At 40.2% G+C, this 21,148-nt stretch overlaps 1 protein-coding gene across 1 annotated transcript in view; it reads right to left on the bottom strand.

Annotated features, from left to right (window-relative positions):
- The window catches only part of TENM1 (teneurin transmembrane protein 1), a 535,025-nt gene that overhangs the window by 123,056 nt on the left and 390,821 nt on the right, over nucleotides 1–21,148 (bottom strand). Inside the window, exons 17-18 of the mRNA XM_084638540.1 lie at nucleotides 18,628–18,774; nucleotides 4,251–4,467 (exon numbers count right to left, since the gene is read on the bottom strand). Coding sequence (XP_084494666.1) covers nucleotides 4,251–4,467; nucleotides 18,628–18,774 — 364 coding nt within the window. The remainder of the gene's footprint in view (nucleotides 1–4,250; nucleotides 4,468–18,627; nucleotides 18,775–21,148) is intronic.

The raw sequence follows: 21,148 nt of genomic DNA, 5'->3' as shown, positions 1-21,148 counted from the left end.
AAACTTGAGTGAATTCACAATTGTCACTTTACCAAAACATGTAATTTATTGTATTATATTTCTGATTAAAATCCTCAATCCCAGAAATTAAGCTACAGGCCACTAAGTTACATTAATTTCCTCCTGCTGACAATGTCACTGTAAGCAGCCTTTGGAGGGTAATTAATTCAAGACCAAGCATTGGACCTTCTTTTGTATGCAATTTGCAATTTGTATGCAACTTGCCAGCAGTATGCATTTTTTAAACTTCTGTGGATAGAGGTTGATAAAATATTGTCATATGCTACACTCTTTAAATATCACAGGCCAAATCAATTTCTGGTATCAGCAGATGCAATTCCATTCACCAGGAATTAATCTGACCCACCTTTTTATATGTAGCAGCTACATGTTCAAATTTAAAGGCAACCAATATGAAATTCAAAGCTTTGGTGTAACATACAGCAAGGTGCTCTGCAGGCTCCTACGCTGTACACAAACTTCAGATTCTGAATGGATTTCTGACTTAGAGGTTGTCTATATTGTGGGGTGATGTGCTGTATGGGGGTGGGGGGATCTAAAGCATGCCAATGCACTTTAACATATTTCTATTTGAAACAACTACTTTTAAGTGCACTACTGAACCTTTAGTGCACACCAGCAGGGTCTGCATGAAGTAATTAATGCACAACACATTAGTGTGCTTTAAAAATCACACCCCATAAAATACATAACCCCATCATGTGGACAAGCCCTTAACCCCAAATTGAGCGCACTGCAGTAGCCTAATCTTGAAATGATAAAGGCATGAAACAGCGGTAAGATCCACACCCCACCTCCCAGTTGGATGCAAATGGAAAAGAAAACATGTCCTGACTCTTTCTGAAACAGGATAATATAATACTAACTGGGTATTTACGAAGACTCCAAAGTTGGCTACATGAATAACAAAGAGCAGGCAACCAACTTCAGTCTGAGGGGTAGATATAAACTTGACAATATTTTCTGGTTGCTTTCCCCAGCCTACCATCATAACTTCAGTTTTATCTGGACTGAGGCAGCTCTCGTCCACACCCCAGTCCCAACCAGAGGCTGGGTAAGGCATCAAACTGCACTGAGTCAGAAGAGATGAAAACATTGAGCCGTTGTCATGTGCTAAATTGCCTCTAAGCTGCGTGGCCATGAGCCACACAGCAGCTTATTAAGCGCTGCACAGGCGCTCAGGCTGCCCCGGGGAAAGATGCCTCTCCTCTCTGGCACCAGCCCAGACCCGGACCTACCATGGCTGGGGGAGAGGCGCTCTTCCCCTAGCCCCACCCCCACCATATTGGTGCACATAACAAAATTCATGTGTGGGAAAAATTAGAGGGAACGCTGGTCATGGGCATACTAAATATGCTGCAAACCATGATTCTGCACTAGCCTCTTAATGTCCTCATATACTTGTTGAATGGGGATGGTGGCAAGATAAAGCTCTACAGAATTCCACTATTGCCCAACACTATCCTCTGAAATCTAGTAATTTCTTCACAACAGTAGGAACCTGTATCAGCCTCTAAGCTGAGCTAGCCATGACCAAGTTATTCACCACCCAAAACACATCTATTGGGTGAGATTTTACAGATGCTACAGTGGAAGCTCTTCAAAGCATAAGAATTTTAAAAAAATCTTTACGCCAAATTGATAACCTTCATCTCAACAATTCTGCCATTAGCTTCCCCTTCTGCTTCAACTATTGCAGATCATCATAAACCATGGTGACTTTTGAGGATGAATCTGGGGTAGAAGATGCCAGGGGCCACTATCTTGATAGTAGAGGACAAAAGATTTATAAAAGCCAACCAAGCGATACAGTGGTCTGTCAGAGGAACAATTCTGTCCTTCAGAGACCTCTGCAACCTTTCTAATTCCATCAGCTTCCAAGGACAGACCAACTAAACAGGTCAAACATCTTTATTCTCCAAACTCCAAAGGCACTTTGGGTAGTAAGGCAAAAACTGAAATACTCAAAAAAGGCTTTTAAGACCAAGTCAAATCCTATCAATGATAGCCCCAAAAGATCTGTTCCTTTTATCTATAAAAATATATTGAAAGGCTTATGTAAAATCCTCCTAATCATAGTTGCAATGTCACAGGATGCTGTATAGGCTACTTGACTGCTTGCCTTCCAGGTGATATTAAATGGGTAGGTGTCTGGTTTATGTTGCTGAGGGAAGTTTTGAGCTCTGGTGATAAAAGAGTAACATGTAAGAGCTAGTTATTATTATTTATGATTTTTCTTTTAAACAGCAATATGCTGTATTAAATATACATGCAGCCAAAGATGTTGTATTTGGTGCATCTTATGCATTCAGATAAAATAATAAGCTAATTGCACTGTTCCATTAGTGATTTACACTTTAAGGCTTGGTGCTGCCAGTTATTGGTTTTGTGCAGTTTCATGGATTTTGTTCTACATATTTATAACATGCTGTCACGTTATTAACAGTGATTAAATGTTTAAGTATTTTGACAAAGTTCCTCCTCTACCTTGGTGGGTCTTGCGCTTATTGGCGGATTTGCTCGCCTTGGAGCTTCACGGCAGCCCTCAGTTTGGCCGTTTTCATGAACCCACAGTCCAGGTCTGACAAGGAGTTGGGAGGTTTGGGGGGAACCCGGGTCTGCCCTCTACTCCAGGTTCCAGCCCAGGGCCCTGTGGAATGCAGCTCTCTAGAGTGCCTTCTGGAACAGTTGTGCAACAGCTACAACTCCCTGGGCTACTTCCCCATGGCCTCCTCCCAACACCTTCTTTATCCTCACCCTAGGACCTTCCTCCTGGTGTCTGACAATGCTTGTAACTCCTCAGTTCTCCAGCAGTATGCGTTCTCAGTCTCAGCTCCTAGTGCCTCTTGCTCCCAGCTCCTCACACGCACACCACAAACTGAAGTGAGCTCCTTTTTAAACCCAGGTGCCCTGATTAGCCTGTCTTAATTGATTCTAGTAGCTTCTTGATTGGCTGCAGGTGTTCTAATCAGCCTGTCTGTCTTAATTGTCTCCAGAAGGTTCCTGATCTGGAACCTTCCCTGTTACCTTACCCAGGGAAAAGGGACCTAGTTAACCTGGGGCTAATATATCTGCCTTCTATTACTCTCCTGTGGGCTTTTCCTGCCCACTTCCCAGATCCCAATAGGATTAAAAAAAAATTACTCTCCTGTAGCCATCCGGCCCGACTCTGTCACAATATGTTAGATCAATAAAGATTTACATTAGTAAAAAATTAATAAGTCAAAGAGAACACACTGAATTTGTTCCCTCTGTGGATGTGTTTGAAGTGAAGATAGGAATGAAATCTAGGCTACAACATAAGTGCCATTTATTGCATTTGTGAAAATAAAAAATACTAGTGTGTTTATTAATGCAACTTGGATTATCTAATGTGCAGGCCCAGGAGTGTAGTTAGGTGACAGGGATGATTTGTGGATGCTTCTGTCAGTGTATAAATTACTGCTTCCCAGGATGAACTGCAGTATAAAAAAAAACTTATGTGCCTCTATATTTCAAATTTACTGATTTTTTTCAAGAGGAAAGTATAGGTAATTGTGTCTTTTGAGCAAGTGTCTGCCCTTCCTTATTCACACATTCCTTTCCTTTAAAGAACAGCATAACTCCACAAGTACACAGAAATTACTCTGATTTTGAGATCACACACCAAGTTATAGGTCAATTAAAGGGTAACCTGCAGAGCAAAATGGCAAACTGCATGTTCTACTACTACTATTTGCTGACTATGACTGCTAATCAGACTAAGGAGTATTCAGCACATAAATAAAGAAAAGACGTTCACTGTGTTATGTCACAGCTCCACTGGGGCATGAAGCTGACTCAAGAGAGCTAATATGACTCCAGCACTGCTCTCCAGTATTTCTCCAACATTCCGGCAAGAATTGAACCCTAAATTGTTTCTCAGGGAAACACACAGCAGAGCAGTTTACCTCCCAGGATAGTTACACCCTTATAAAAAGGGTATTATAGTTTACTACAGCAAATAGTCTTATACGCTAGATGGAGTAACTCTAGGGGTCTGGGCTAGTAATGTCAGAGGGCAAGTCTTAAACTGCTGGAATCTCAAACAAAGAATGTGTTATCATTTCCACTATTTTCAGATTACCATTAATGTGAAAAAGTCAATAAAGATTTCCAAGAAAACCTTCATACCAATGTTTTTTCTATTAAAATAATTTATCAATACAGTTTTCACTGTCCTGACCACTTTAATTAAAAATGAAACTTACCTGCTGTCAAATAAGACATCTCTTGGGATTACATGAGTGCTCTCCTTGCCAATAAGAAACTTGATTCTATCATAAAAGAGCCTTGGAGGATGCTGAGAAAAAGGAGGCTGGCTGTGCTGAATGAGGTCAAGGGGATCAGGTGACCCTTGGCAGAGAGGGCTTGCGTAGCAATTGCTTTGCTGACAGCAATCAGGGTCCACACAGTCTGTCAAACCATCTGAAAATGTATAAAACAAAAGTTCAGGAAATAGAATGATGTTTAGAAGAAACCAAAGGGTTTGCTACTAGAAAGCATGGGAGAACAATATCTAATCAACTGGAAGGAATGCTGATTTTAAGGCTGTATAGGCCCAGATTGAGCAATGCACTCAAGCACATGCTTAAGTGGGGATGGGCATTTCTATCCAGTTATTAATACTGAATGGTATCTCACACAATCTTCATGAGGGAATAGAACCCATAAACTAAGCGATAAGAAAGAGTGTGACTTATCGCCATCACAATACAGATCGGAGAAGAAAAACACCAACCAATATCTGTCAGTCCTGTGGGTATATGATTCACAAATATATAGTTTAAATTTCTAGTAGCTCTATATTGTTATAATGAATAGTCTGTTAATACCTGTGAAGAATATGTGCTTGCTAAAGTGTATGAAATGACCTGTACAATCTGAAACGTTATCCAATTTTAATATCCCTCTTTATTACAGTAGTAAAAAGGCCTCTGGTAAAAGTTCTTCAGCTTTTGAACCCTATACATTTTATTAGTGTTAATGTTTTCAGATGCTTTATTATTCTCATATTTAATAGCTACACTAAAATGAATTCATGAGGATTTGATCGTGACTGTGGCTCCTTTTATGCTAGGCACTGCACCAATACAAAGCTAGATGCAGTCCCTGCCTTAAAGTGCTTAAAATCTAAGTCTTCTCTACTTGGGGCTTGTTTGCAACTCCCATCATATTCAAGTGAAGCAAACTTGTGAACTAAATGCAAACTATTCCACCCTTTGGAACTTACAGATAGGTGAAGTAGGACAAATGGGGCTAAGTTTCTTAAAAAGAATCTCTATTTTTATATACTGTTTTGCACCTATAATGATTTGTAACCACAGGTTAGATCACTTAAATATCTAAGTGCCTGACTACTCCCACCAATCAGCTACCTGGACATCTAAATTACCTAAATTGCACACACAATTATTGGCATACCAAAAAGGAAGGCTGAAAATCCAGCCCAATAAATATAAATGTAGTAAATTCTGCACAGAGAAGTCAAATATAATAAGGTACACTAAAAATCTTCAAATATCTTCTTGAATTCCTTCTTTTTATAGTTCATATTTGCTAACACTCTTAGATTGAGAGGTATGCTAATACATAGGAAATAAGATCAAGCTATCAAATCCTTGACCCACCCAAAGTGACATCTTTTCTTTCTATTTTTAATGAGGTCAGATTTTTGCCATAGACTTTAATGGGGCCCCTTAGATTATAAACTCCTTCTGTGTAGATACCTCCTCTTTGTTTGATACAGCAATCAGAGAACTGTAAACACTCAGTAAATAATGATTCATTGAGGAAGGGAAGCACAGACCCTGTTTATAAAACCGAAGAGTCTACAATGAAATAGACATATCTGGAATCTGAAACTCCTTGCACTAATGTTGCCTGCCCTTGGGCAAGGTAATTATTTGTTTAGTTAAGCAAAAAATATTAAAAAATCTCTTCTAGAGCAGCTGGAAAAACAAACTGATTAGTCTTGTTGTTGGGTCAATAACAAAGGGCAACTGTAAATAGTTAGCAACAAGACCTCAAGGTGCTGAGATGGTCAGAGCTCAGCTCAGTGGGTGGGTACTCAAAAGCAGCTTTAAGATATTTTTGCATTCTTGGAGTCAGTTTGCATCCTCAAGGAATGGAGGAGTCAAAGGTGGATCTATACCACTTGAAGATCCTCTCGGCAGGGTGAATTCTTTGGTTGCGTAAAGCAGCTTTATGATGGTGGAATGCCCTAAAAGTAAACTAAACCAGGGTAGGGGGTCTTGACAAAAACGTCAAGTTACTTTCTAAAAGAAGCCATTTCCTTGGGAGCTAAGAACTTGGCTTCTTGAGGAAACTGATGGGAACAGCTATTGCAGGATAAGCTTTGGAAGTGAATTAAGCTAAATCGGAAAACCCCCCACTCTTATTCAAGAGTGTCCACATAGGGAGCTATTCCAAAATAGCTTATTTTGCAATAATTATTCCAGTTAATTTCCCCTGTGGGCAAGCCTTGAGACACCAAATTTGAACAGACATGATTCTTCTATTTGTGTAAGAAAAAACAGAGAAATTTCCCAAAAAGATTTCAATTGAAAATTTGTTTAAAAATAATTATTCTCTGTATTATTTTAAAAACAAATTACCACAGAGAAACTGCTGTTTAAATAATCTGCAAATCCTTTTTCTTGCAAAATTCCCATTGGCTCCTACAGGAGTTTTGCCTGAGTAAATAAGGAAGAATCAGACTCCCAAAACAAGTTGCCCTCCCTACTCTTATTTTGGTCAGCATTTCATGTGCATTGCAACAGTGGCTTGAATTCCCACTGCACACAAGAAGAAATCAAGCTTAAAGCGAAATGGTTTCTCGGTTCTCAAAGCAGACTCAGTTTTCACCTTTCCTCTACAGTTCACCTCTCTGCAGAATGAGAATTACTATATCTTTAGCAGGATCCATTTTGTATGGACTTCCCACTCTCAAACTATATTAGTGCAATTTCTCATGTTTGTTTTGTCTGTACCTGGTTTCATTTGCTCATCTTCTTTATTACCTCTCAAGTATTTTTGTGAGCATTGTGAAAGGCAGAATGTCTGTGTGGAGCTCCCATTTTAACAGTGGGGAAATTCCAAAACCATATTTGAAAGAGCACTGTCAATATTATTGTTACTGTAAGCACAAACAAGATACTTAGCTGTTACTATACAGGGAGGAAATATGACCTTCCCTGAAAAGCTGAAAATAAAAAGACAAACAAGGAACAACTATGCAGGCAAAGAAAGCACTGGTAAACTGGGAACTGCAACTGTCACTCTGTGTTTTGCAGCTGATAGATTAACACTAATGTCTTCTCTTTCTCTCTCTCTCTCACTTTTCCCATCTGACCATTTTTACCATTTGGCTAGATAGGTGACATTTTATTCAGCTTTTAAGAATTTTCTTTTCAGTCACAGGTGCAGCAAAGCAGAGTAAATGGACAATGTTTTGAGAAAAATACTCTGAAGGACAAGGGCCGATAATGGAAGGAAGCTTTAGAAACAACATGTGATTGGAGCCCATCAAACCCACAGAGCTGACTCAGGTCCAGCTGACTCAGGCTATTTCTGTATGTTTGTGGGAATTATAGACACAGCCTGCCATAACCTCCTACATGGGTTTTGGGACTTGTGGATTCTTACTGTGTTTGACTCCCACTTCCTTCCACACTCCCCATTATGTCCCCTCAGGACTGTGCTGAGCTCTCTTCAGCTGGGCCCACTAACACATTGGAAAGGGAAGCACGGGCAGTCTCTCAAGATTTGGCCCTATATTTCCAGGTTCTCTTAAAATTTACATCTCTCTCCTTTCAATAAACTTTCCTAAAATTGTTTCTTCATCAGATTGCATTTTACTTTTCTAATTGAACATCTGTAAAAAATCCTGAACAAGCTGGCTGAAAGACTATTTTGATGACTGGAAGCTGATATATAGATTGGACAACATGACTTTTAAATGGTCTTAATGGTCACTCAACTTTTATAGAGGAGAACGAGAGATGCAGTATCTCAAGTTACATGACAGGAAGCTTCTGTAACACAATTCCCATTGATAAATACAGTAAGGATATCAGTTTCAATATGCCAACCCCCAAATTCCAATAACAATATGATTTCAAATATAAGAAGAAAACCCCAGAAATCTGATTTATAAACTCCAGACTCTGAAAATACCTCAAAATTATTTTCAATTCTCAACAATCAGTCTTCATTTTGGTAAGCAGGCAGTGTAAAAAATGACAGAACAGACTCTGTGTGTGTTAAGGTTTCTATTAACTTTGAAGAGACAAAACACAGGAAAATCAACAGCTACATACAGCATAAACTGTTATTCATACAGTGGGTGATCCAGTATATGGAAGACTCAACTGTCAATTATCACACTGGATAAAACAGCATACGGCTAGACTAAAATGTAGCACTGAAGTGTAAACTACTTGCATTTGATATTAGCAGTTCTACTGTTGTCTTATATAAGAAGCAGTGGGGTACAATTGGCAATATAGTACAATCAGTTCACTACAATAGGAGTGATTAAAGTTTGTGTAATCTAAACCTGAAAGGAACAATCACAGGTTGGCTAACATCATGCTTATACGACTTTCAAATGACATTAGTTTCATGTGGGAAAGGTAACAACTGATTATCTGCTTTACTTAAAATGTAAAAAGTTCCCAAAGTACTCCTCACATTACTCCTAAAATAGAGTTCACAAAGAGCAACTTGATTGCTTGTTATAGCAATTCAAGATGTTAATAAGTAGCTGACCTGGGTTTCAGCATACTGGTCTGCCAAGCATAGGGAGGGTGTTGTCAGACAAGGAATATCTGTAGCACCCCCAACTTTAAAGAAAAGGTGCAGCATGCAAACGCAAGAGGCCATATTATGCTCTCAGCCAGACTGCTCCACTGTAACTAAGAGAATTTGGGATAAATTTTTTGCATTGCCTTGATGGGGAAGTGAACCTTTCAAGCACATTTCTAAAGGCAACAGAATAACTATTTATTATTCGTTTACAACTTTGCACCAAAATCTCACACAAAGTTCACAGTACTTGTTTAACATTATTGAAATAGGGTTACCATTTTCTTTATGAGGCATCCCCAGGATTCACTAGCCCAGATACAAATTAACTCCCTTTCAGGGCATCTGTGTCTTGCTGTAGATGTGCTTCTACAGTGGTCATTAAAGGCTCAGTAAGTGATTGGGGGGGAACATGCAAATTATGACACACTTAGGGTCTGTCTACACATCAATTAAAAACTCACAGCTGGCCTGTGCCAGCTGACTTGGGCTCTCGGGGCTCAGGGTAAGGGGCTGTTTAACTGAGTGTCATAAATATAAAGGGAAGGGTAAACCCCTTTAAAATCCCTCCTGGCCAGGGAAAAGCTCCTCTCACCTGTAAAGGGTTAAGAAGCTAAAGGTAACCTCACTGGCACCTGACCAAAATGACCAATGAGGAGACAAGATACTTTCAAAAGCTGGGAGGAGGGAGAGAAACAAAGGGTCTGTGTGTCTGTCTATATGCTGGTTTCTGCCGGGGATAGACCAGGAATAGAGTCTTAGAACTTTTAGTAAGTAATCTAACTAGGTATGTGTTAGAATATGATTTCTTTAAATGGCTGAGAAAAGAACTGTGCTGAATAGAATAACTATTTCTGTCTGTGTATCTTTTTTGTAACTTAAGGTTTTGCCTAGAGGGGTTCTCTATGTTTTGAATCTAATTACCCTGTAAGGTATCTACCATCCTGATTTTACAGGGGGGATTTCTTTATTTCTATTTACTTCTATTTTTATTAAAAGTCTTCTTGTAAGAAAACTGAATGCTTTTTCATTGTTCTCAGATCCAATGGTTTGGGTCTGTGGTCACCTATGCAAATTGGTGAGGCTTTTTATCCAACATTTCCCAGGAAAGGGGGGGTGCAAGTGTTGGGAGGATTGTTCATTGTTCTTAAGATCCAAGGGTCTGGGTCTGTAGTCACCTAGGCAAATTGGTGAGGCTTTTTATCAAACCTTGTCCAGGAAGTGGGGTGCAAGGTTTTGGGAAGTATTTTGGGGGGAAAGACGCGTCCAAACAGCTCTTCCCCAGTAACCAGTATTAGTTTGGTGGTGGTAGCGGCCAATTCAAGGACAAAGGGTGGAATATTTTGTACCTTGGGGAAGTTTTGACCTAAGCTGGTAAAGATAAGCTTAGGAGATTTTTCATGCAGGTCCCCACATCTGTACCCTAGAGTTCAGAGTGGGGGAGGAACCTTGACACTGAGGTATAGATGTTTGGGCTCGGGCTGCAGCCTGAGACCTGGGACCCTCCCACCTTGCAGAGTCCTAGAACCCAGGCTCCACCCCAAGCCCAAATGTCTACAAGTACAATTAAACAGTTCATTAGCCTGAACCCTGCGTCAGTTGGCACAGGCTACCCATGGGCTTTTAATTGCTGTGTAGACATACCCATAGGGAGTTAAGCATGCTTCCTCAAGCATTGCTGGCTACTCTGCTGGCCTGACACATTAAGGGTGAGTATGGTTATTTCACTGCTCGCTTTCTGGCAAGGTGTTTCTGGCAGGAGCATCCTGGTGTCAGCGGAGTATAGGGTCTGTTATTCTGTAATTACACAGGCCCTTCAGGGGAACTCCTTATGTAACTCATGACTATGATCCAGACATAAATGCACAGTAAGAAAATTTAAATACTTCTATTAACCTAGTGTCTATTTTGTTTACTATAAAAGAGTATCACATTATACTACATTTGAGGCAAGCACTGTGTAATAAATGTATGTCATATTTACCACACTTGGGTTTCATGTGTACTGAGTAACATTAATATTTCTATTACAGCCTCCAGAAAATAAAATGTCATTTGGAAAACGAAGAGGCATTTTGTTAACTGTAGGTTCATATTATTTACTAACCACAAAAGTTAATAAAGTATATAAATTGAGTGAAATGTATAGGTCCCAACATGAGCAGCTATCAGCCCAACCACTTATCAAATTCCAGCTCTTGTAGTGTTCACATCTATCCCTGAGTTTCTTACATTTCATCTTGGCAGCTATGGGAGCGTCACAAACTAATATTCTTGTAAATTTGATCCATTTCTTCCAGTCTATAAATATAACTAGTAAAATACCAAGAGTATAACTGAGGAGGTCACAGGAACAGAGTATGGAACAGCTGAATGGGGGAGCAAATAACAAGGTGTTATATGTGACACAGCAGGGTGGATTTTCTAGCACTTCACTAAAGTGGACTGGAAATATTCACAGTTTGAATTAGTCACTTTCATAGTTAGTTAATAAAATCATTATAGTACCTCCTATGTTAGGCTATGTCCACTCTTGGCATTTAAAGTGCAAAATGTCCCTTTTTTGCACTAAAACCATGGGAGCGTCTACACTGGTTAATGGCTTTTTTGCAGTGAAACTCAGAAGTTTCACTGCAAAAGAAAACCACATTCACGAGAGGCGTACAGCTCTTACCACTGTTGTGAAAGTGAAGACATGTTTTATCAGAGTAAACACCTTTTGGCCTCCAAAGGAGATCCCATAGTTCCAAAAGTGACCAGTCTGGCAAGCATCTCCGCTGCTCTGACGCCAGGTAAACGGACGTCTGCTCCTCCCCCGTAAGCCCTGGGAAGTTTGAAACTCCCTTTCCCTTTGCTTGTAGATGTGGCAGGGAAAGCAGCCAGGGAGTTTTTAAAAAAATGCCATGAAAGAAACAAGGAAGTAATGGGGCTGCTGGAACCCAGAATGCCTTCTGCTCACTTCCCACAAGACCTATTGAGAGAGCTGCACTGTGGGATAGCTGCCCTACAGTGCTGCTCTCATCGGTGATGGAAGTGCAGCTAGTGTAAACACTCTCTGACGCCTAAGGAATTAAGTGAGTACACAAACCAGTACTTGTCTTTCACCAGTTCCCTATCACTGGTGAAACTTACAGGGCAAAAACTCTGCAAGTGTAGACATCCCCTTACTTATTTTGATATGAAACTCCCCACCTGAGGAGGTGTTGAGTTTGGGTGTTTTAGGATAAGCACATTTGGTAGATGTTTCTGCTAAGATGATCAATAGTGAAATAGCTAACAATGTTATTGTTTAAATTGTCATCGGTAAGTTTTGTATTTAACTGAGATGAAGTACCTCTCAGAGTATTGTTTCTGGCTCTCTGCAGACTCAGGGAGATGTCATTTCATTGCTTACGCTCCATTTACATTCTCAAGGTTAACTTCACAAAGGCTAGAAATATACACTATGTAATACATGGTTTTGTGGCCATGGGACTTGCCACAAAATCATCCCCTCATTGAAGAACTGTATTCTGGAATCTCAGTTTTAATTTTACATACAGACAGACAAGCAGACATGACAAATTCCATGGCCACAGCACCATGGGGCACTAGCAAAGGCCAATAGAACGGTTGGGGTAAAATGCAGTCCAAAATACTGAAACAGGGCAGAGAATCTATAAGATAAACATAGCAAGGAATGAAAGGGACTTGAAGCATCCAAAATGGGTCTGTGATGAAATGATAGTCACCTATTGGCTGAGGACTCAGAGAACCAAAGGTATTTCAGAGGTCTCAGTACCACAGAAATGCAAAGGAAAGTATTAGAGGTGAGCCACAGATGGGGCCACCTAATCATGTGGCCAGGACCCTTCACGGACAGTGTGGAGGGCCATGGTTTTTTTTCAGGTGGGCAGGTGGATCTCATTCTCCCCCTATCCGCCCCATGCAGGACAGCCAGATAAAGCTCAACCGCATGAGCTTCTTGTGGTATTTGAGCATTTCATATTGCTGCACAGATTGCTCAATATTTTGTCTTTTCCTTACCAGATTAAAATATCCTCAGTAGTGCTCAAACTAATTTTGCCTTCTTTTATTTCAAATAGCTCCTATATAACTCCTGTGCTAGTTTGTTTCTCCGCAAGTTCAGTTAAGTTCAGTTACAATTGCTAGGAATCACTGTGAACAGAAGAAGAAACCAAGCAGCAAAAATGCTAGAGTTTCCAGTGCTGCATGCAAAAACCTCAACTGTTCCTCAAGTTTCAGCTACAACACGTAGCAATAAGACAACAGCTACCTGAAGTCATTAATTGAAAATTCTGCGCTTTGCAGGAGTATACTTAAAACCAGCCAAAGTCCATGTGTAGAAGGAAGTCTTCATAGTATTTTGTTTGAGAGATACCATTTACTTTTAGATATATTTGTTCAGGCCCTCAGTGGTCTTTGGCCTTGAACACACAATGAATAGAAAATGTATCAAGCCTGATTTTCAGAAGTGTCAGTAACAATGAAAACTACTTCCATTATATAATAATAGTATGTTACTTGTATAAGGACTCAATGTCTCTGACTGATATGCTATTAAAATGCTAATAGATAGGTCTGATACACTTGTCAATATTTTTACAGCACTGGCCACCAACTGAAAGCTAAACTGAGTCATATATTTTTCTTGTACTTGGGTCAGATACAACTTTGGCTGAAAAGTGACAGAAGGGAGCTTTAGGTGTTTAGCTCAATGCTTGTAGTAAACAGTATTTTTATTTCAAAAACAAAGTATAGGGATTAATTTAAAGAAAGCAAATACACTTAAAACAGGGGCTCAGCATCAAATAAAGGAGTGCAAATGACAGTCTGTACCATCATGTAATGAGATTTAAGAGGAAAAATAACCTAATGGTAAAAAGAATAGCATGGAGTGTGGCTGGGCAAGAGGGATGGATGTTCTACATGTGGAGGAGTGTACAAACCTCCTTGTCCCCAGTACTGCTGCTGCAGTATGTTCTAGCTACTTCGGCCTTATTCAGAGATAGCCTTAATTAACAGAATTCAGCAGAGAGTTCCAAGCAATTTCACAGAGCTAGATGCTTCCAAAAGAACTCTCAATAATGGTAAGACAGAGGAAACAACCTATTCAGATGAGCTGAGTGATCATCTTCTAAAATAAGACTGAAATTAGGTCAGCCATGACAATGAAAGATGGGAGAGGAAATGAGAACAGGAAATCTTGTTGTAATCCCACAGAAAGCAATATTCCACACTGAAGAGGACATCCGTTGGAGATCCCAGCATTATATAACTTATATCATAAAGACTGCCAAATGCCACAGATGTACTCCACAAAAGCTAATGAAAACCACTTGGTTGTGCACCTTTTATATGCTGTCAGTTTTTATCTTTATTTTTAGAGATAATTAAGTAGGTGAACATACCTTGCAGACCATAAGTGGGGAAAAAGCTGATGAGGGGAATGACAAGGGTGGTTATGGCACACTCATTATCCAATTGGGTGGGAGTTTTGGATGAGTATACGTGGTGGGTTTTGGCCCCAAAAGAATAAGTAATAAGCACCGTGCTCCAAACCAGTAAATACAGACGCACGTTTAACTTTACTGCCACGAGTAATTCCACTGACACAGACCTACGTGCCTAAGTGTTTGGGGGATCAGGGCACATATGAATGTATACATTACATACTATAGTAATTGTTTACAAAAGAATTTAAGATATTGTCTCTCTAGAAGTGAGAGGGTTTTGTGTGAGTACGACATATCCAATACGTGAGCCAAGACTTTTCAGTTCTAGATAGGTCATGTCATTAGATACTCACACTTAGAACTAAGGAAATGTGTTTTTATACTTTCATTATAATTAAAAATTGGCTTTTACTCTACAGTGTATTTGTATTAATTTTTGTAAGGAGAAAATTGATTTTTTTCAGTTAAAAATACCTTTCATCTATATCAAACCTGAGTCTCAACCCAGAATTCAGACTAAATTTTCAGTGTCCTGATCCTTAATGTTGTTGATTGTTTGTTTGATATAATACTACTAATTGGCTACTGCTACCATTTTGTGCTTCAGTAGTGTCTTTCTCCTAAGGATCTCAAAGCTCAGAACACTTCCAAGATCTCTGCATAAAGACACAAATATTTAATTTAAACACAATCAGCCTTAATGACCTTTCCCATGTGGAAACCTAATGATAATGTACACATACAACTAGACGAGACCAAGAGTTAGAAAGTGCACTCTAAGGAACAATCCTACAGTGGCTGAGGGGTTGGAGTGGATAGTGTAACAGATCTTTTCCAGATCTAATTTCTGTGGTTTTATGTATACAAGGCCTGGAACCCTGCTTTTGATCTCATACCAATTTAACACCAGTGTAATACTATTGACTTCAGTGGAACTCCTTCGGATTTATACCTGTGTAAGTGACAGCAGAATCAGGCCCTATGAATTTAGGATGGAAAAAGAAGTGATTTTAATGTGAAAAAAACTTCAATTTTTTTGTAAAAAGCAACTGATTGTGAAGTGAAACTAATGGCAGTTAGCCCAGCTGTAGCAACCAGGCAAATTAAGTATTTCTCTCCCCACTTATCTCTAATTTTAATTTCAATGGAGCTGTCCCCATATGTTACGCTATCATAAAAATAATTTTAAAATTTACAGTGAAATGATGTTAAGTATCTGCCTTAAACTGACAAATTCAAGGAGATTTAGAGTTAATGCTGCCAACACTCAATAACTCATTGTTACTGCAGAATATAAAGCAGGCAAAAACCACAGTATGAGGCAATTTATATAGAACCAGTTCACAGAGTGTATCAGAAAATGCTTTACATATATTGCAGGATAAACAGGGTTTTATGGACAGATTTAAAGGGAGAGAGCGTGAGTGAGTCAGTGGTTTGAAGAGCAGGGGAGAAAGTACCAGACAGATGGGAAAGTACACAGGGGATAGTGACCCTCACAGTGGAATGCTGTGTGAAGGGATACAGATTAGACTACACAGATTGGAAGAATAGTGATCTTATGGGTCATGGATGAAGGAGTGTCATGGAGTGAGCCTCTTCAACACACTCCCTTATGGCCCCCCTAATGGTCCTGCAGGTGTGTTGCACTCAGCATTCCCTGGGTCCTTTCACATAATTAACCTTTTGGGGGGTCTGGTTTATTTTCTCTCTAGAGGGCCACTCACTTATTTAGCAGCTCAAGTTCATGCCGAATATGGGTCCATGTAAAAGTCCTAGTCAGTTTCCTCCCTGCGTTCAGAAGGCCCCAGTCCTCCTGGAATTAGGTTGTATTTTGGACAATCCCTCTGTCCCTCTCCTTAAGACCGAAGTCCCCTACCTCTCCTCCTTGGAGCTGGAGTTGTACATTAGGCAAGCTGTAGAGCCTCAGACAGCTTCTACTCCAGCTGGCCCTTTTCCCAATCAGTCCTTCCACCTTTAGGCTGGGAGGTTTTTCCAGCAGACTTTCCTCTTCTGCTGTCTGCTGTGCTATGAGAGAGAAGGCAACGTATACATGGTCCCCCTGCTAAAGCTCATCCTTGTTTGTTGGGTGAGAGCGGAACCTTGCCCTGCCCACTCTGTAAGGCTCCTGATCTCAGGTCTTTAAAGAAACAGTGATGGGAGTTTCTGCCAAACACTTCTTATCCCAGGGCCATTTTCTCTTTACCCATACCTCGTAGGTCTTTCGCTCTATCAGATCTTTCCAAGTCTTAAGGGCCATGTCATGTGATAAGGTAGGTAGATCCCTAGGCACCAGTACTCTTAAAGGGGAAATAAAGTGAAAAAGAAAGGATGAAGGAGGGCAAATTGGAATAACAGGAGGACAATTCTGAATTGGATTCAGACATTAAGAGGGCAGTGCCAAAAGGTCATAGGGGTCCATATGGTACACAATCAAAATGAACACATAAAATGGATTAAAAACTGGCTGATAGATCTCAAAGTGTAACTGTGAATGGGGAAACATCACTGGGTAGGTCTGTTTCTAGTGTGGGTCCCACAGGAATTGGTTCTTGGCCCTATCTTATTTAACATTTTTTATCAACGACCTAGAAGAAAACATACAACCCTTACTGATACATCTGCAGATGACACAAGACTGGAGGAGAGGTAAATGATATAGAGGACAGGTCACTGATGCAAAGCAACCTGGATGACTTGGTAAGCTGGACATAAGCAAATAATGTGCATTTCAATATTTCCAAATGTAAGGTCATATATCTAGGAACAAAGAATGAAGGCCATCCCTTCCAGGATGGGGGACTCTATCCTGGGAGGGAGTGACTCTGAGAAAGCTTTTGGGTCATGGTGGGTAATCAGCTGAATATGAGCTCGGAGTGTGATACTGTGGCCAAAAAAAACCTAATGTGATTCTTGGATAAACAGGGGAATACTGAGTAGGAGTAAGAAGGTTATATTACCTCTGTATTTGGCACTGGTGCGACTGCTACTGGAATACTGTGTCCATTTTTGGTGTCCACAATTCAAAAAGGATGTTGAAAAATTGGAGAGGGTTCAGAGAAGAGCCATGAATAAAGTATTGGAAAACGTGACTTTAGTGAAAGACTCAAGGAGCTCTCTCTGTTTAAGTTATAAAAAATAAGGTTAAGGGGTGACAAGATCACTGTCTATAAGTACCCACATGCAGAACCGAATAGAGGAGATAACAGAGGGGTCTTCAATCTATTAGACTAAGATATAAAAGCACTAATGGCTGCAAGTTGAAGCTAGATAAATTCAGACTAGAAATAAGGTATATGTTTTTAACAATGAGGGTAATTAATGACTGGAAGAAGCTAATCTTCAAGGTTTAGCTTGGGTTGTGGTGTGGAAAACCCTTACATCAAGATTGGATATTTTTCTAAAAGATATATTCTAGTTTAAGCAGCTATTGGACTTAAAAATGAATTGTCCTATGGCCAGCGTTACACAGAACAGATGATCACAATGGTCCCTTCTAGCCTTAAAAATCTATGAATCCTTGGAGTGAAACAAGGGCCACAGTGGCTGGGAATACTTAATTGCAAATACACTGATCCAACAGGGGAAAATAGAGCAAGAGAGAGGCTGCTTTAACTATACATTGTTATGTTTTTATGTTTAGGTCACATGCTATATTTAAAAGTTACCTCTGGCTTAGGGATCCTCAGAATAGTTGCTACTGGTTTGCTCAGCACCATCTCAAAATTATGTGCCACAATTTTCTGTTATAACTGTGACTCTCTGTTAAAATTAAGAAACTAATTTGCTTAATAAGCGCATGTCTCAATGTATGATTTTATATTTTCTGAAGAATTTCTTTCATAATATTGATATTATGATAATGTATCAATGTATATTCTGTTAGTCACACAAAATGTTAGGACAGAATTTTAAATTTCATTTGTGTGTCTATTGTCAGTTTGACAACTACAGTTCTCATAAGGGATGTTTATAGGCAATGGAGTTATTTTAGGTTTTTTGGAAGGAAATAAAAGAATAACATAATTATTATGAAAAACATGGATTTTTTCAAGACACATCATGTACTATGATGATGGAGACCATATAAGCAGGAAGGTAGATTTCCTCCAGAGCTTACAATATAAAGGTCAGACCCTGCAACTACTCATTCATGGGAGTAATCCAACTGAAGTCAACAGGACTATTAACATGAGAAAGGGGTATAGCATTGAGCCTCTATGATAGAAAAGACAAACTCACATAAAGACAAGCTATAGGACAGCTGTTCAGGAAAATGAACTGCATAAGAACTAAAAAGTAAATAAAGGGGCATGTACAGTACCTCCATCATTATCCATATTATCCCCACACACCATTTCCATGACAACGTTACATCCTGTGCCACTCCATCCCACCTGACACACACAGTGCCATCCATTCTGATCAAGAGTGCATCTCCCATTTCCATAACACAGACCCGGGCAGCCATCTAGAGAAGAAAATGTAAAGAACAAGGCTTCATGCAGGAGTTTATTTAAAATTATAAATTGTTATACAACATTCTTTAAAATTACATAACAATATTTGCTACTTTCAAATGATATCACAGTTTGTCTACTTTGGACTCCAGTCACATTCTTGGACAAATATTCAACTCTGCTTGCCTAAAAAGCATGCCAAAGTTATAAAGCCTTATTTTTTGGTGCCTAAAATCCTGTGGATGCAAAAACTCAGATGTGGATGCACTAATAGTATGTGTATTGAGTAATCAGAAGTCTAACTATCTGCTTTGCACATACAAAGAACTTCTATCTATCTTGGTTTTCATACTGAGTATCAGTCGTGTGCTCATGACAGAGTTTTTATATGTAACCTTGACACAAAAGATGAGTTTGCAAAGTGTAGGTAAGTAATTTTAGGTGAGCAAATCTGGAAGCAGCAGCTGAAGATGTACTTCTAGATATTATAGGTGTGAAAACCCACATGAACCCAGCAGGGCTAGGGAAGCCTGTTTTGATTCATTCTGAAGTACTTTCCTAAGGAAGGAAAATGGGAGTTTTCATTGCAATGCCCCCTCCCACTTCCTTACAACTCTCTTTCCAGATGGTATGATGGGATAACATGGTTTTGGTAATTAAATATTCATGGTAAATAGGCCCAATGGCCTGTGATGGGATATTCCTGACACAGGGAAGAAATGTAAGCAGCAGAATACGGACCCTGGACTTCAGGAAAGCAGACTTTGACTCCCTCAGGGAACTGATGGGTAGGATCCCCTGGGGGAATAACATGAGGGGGAAAGGAGTCCAGGAGAGCTGGCGGTATTTCAAAGAATCCCTATTGAAGTTACGGGGACAAACCATCCTGATGTGTCAAAAGAATAGTAAATATGGCAGGCGACCAGCTTGGCTTAACAGTGAAATCCTTGCGGATCTTAAACGTAAAAAAGAAGCTTACAAGAAGTGGAAGTTGGACATATGACCAGGGAAGAGTATAAAAATGTTGCTCGGGCATGTAGGAATGAAATCAGGAGGGCCAAATCGCACCTGGAGCTGCAGCTAGCAAGAGATGATAAGAGTAACAAGAAGGGTTTCTTCACGTATGTTGGCAACAAGAAGAAAGCCAAGGAAAGTGTGAATGAGGGAGGCAACCTAGTGACAGAGGATGTGGAAAAAGCTAATGTACTCAATGCTTTTTTTGCTTCTGTCTTCACGAACAAGGTCAGCTCCCAGACTGCTGCACTGGGCAACACAGCATGGGGAGTAGGTGGCCAGCTCTCTGTGGAGAAAGAAGTGGTTAGGGACTATTTAGAAAAGCTGGACGTGCACAAGTCCATGGGGCCAGATGCGTTGCATCCAAGAGTGCTAAAGGACTTGGCGGCTGTGATTGCAGAGCCATTGGCCATTATCTTTGAAAACTCATGGCGATCGGGGGAAGTCCCGGAAGACTGGAAAAAGGCTAATGTAGTGCCCATCTTTAAAAAAGGGAAGGAGGAGGATCCTGGGAACTACAGGCCAGTCAGCATCCCCTCAGTCCCCGGAAAAATCATGGAGCAGGTCCTCAAGGAATCAATCCTGAAGCACTTACACGAGAGGAAAGTGATCAGGAACAGTCAGCATGGATTCACCAAGAGAAGGTGAATCTAATAGCCTTCTATGATGAGATTACTGGTTCTGTGGATGAAGGGAAAGCAGTGGATGTATTGTATCTTGACTTTAGCAAAGCTTTTGACACGGTCTCCCACAGTATTCTTGTCAGCAAGTTAAGGAAGTATGGGCTGGATGAATGCACTATAAGGTGGGTAGAAAGTTGGCTAGATTGTCGGGCTCAACGGGTAGTGATCAATGGCTCCATGTCTAGATGGCAGCTGGTATCAAGTGGAGTGCCCCAAGGGTCAGTCCTGGGGCCTGTTTTGTTCAATATCTTCATAAATGATCTGGAGGATGGTGTGGATTGCACTCTCAGCAAATGTGCGGATGATACTAAACTAGGAGGAGTGGTAGATACGGTTGCAGGTAGGGATAGGATAGAGAGGGACCTAGACAAATTGGAGGATTGGGCCAAAAGAAATCTGATGAGGTTCAATAAGGATAAGTGCAGGGTCCTGCACTTAGGACGGAAGAATCCAATGCACCGCTACAGAGTAGGGACCGAATGGCTAGGCAGCAGTTCTGCAGAAAAGGACCTAGGGGTGACAGTGGACGAGAAACTGGATATGAGTCAACAGTGTGCCCTTGTTGCCAAGAAGCCCAATGGCATTTTGGGATGTAGAAGTAGGGGCATTGCCAGCAGATGGAGGGACGTGATCATTCCCCTTTATTCGACATTGGTGAGGCCTCATCTGGAGTACTGTGTCCAGTTTT

This window comes from Lepidochelys olivacea (genome assembly GCF_965140295.1).
Source record: "Lepidochelys olivacea isolate rLepOli2 genome assembly, chromosome: 9".
Lineage (NCBI taxonomy): Eukaryota > Metazoa > Chordata > Testudines > Cheloniidae > Lepidochelys > Lepidochelys olivacea.
The sequence above is the reverse complement of the archived record's forward strand: the minus strand, read 5'-3'. Positions and strand labels throughout refer to the sequence as shown.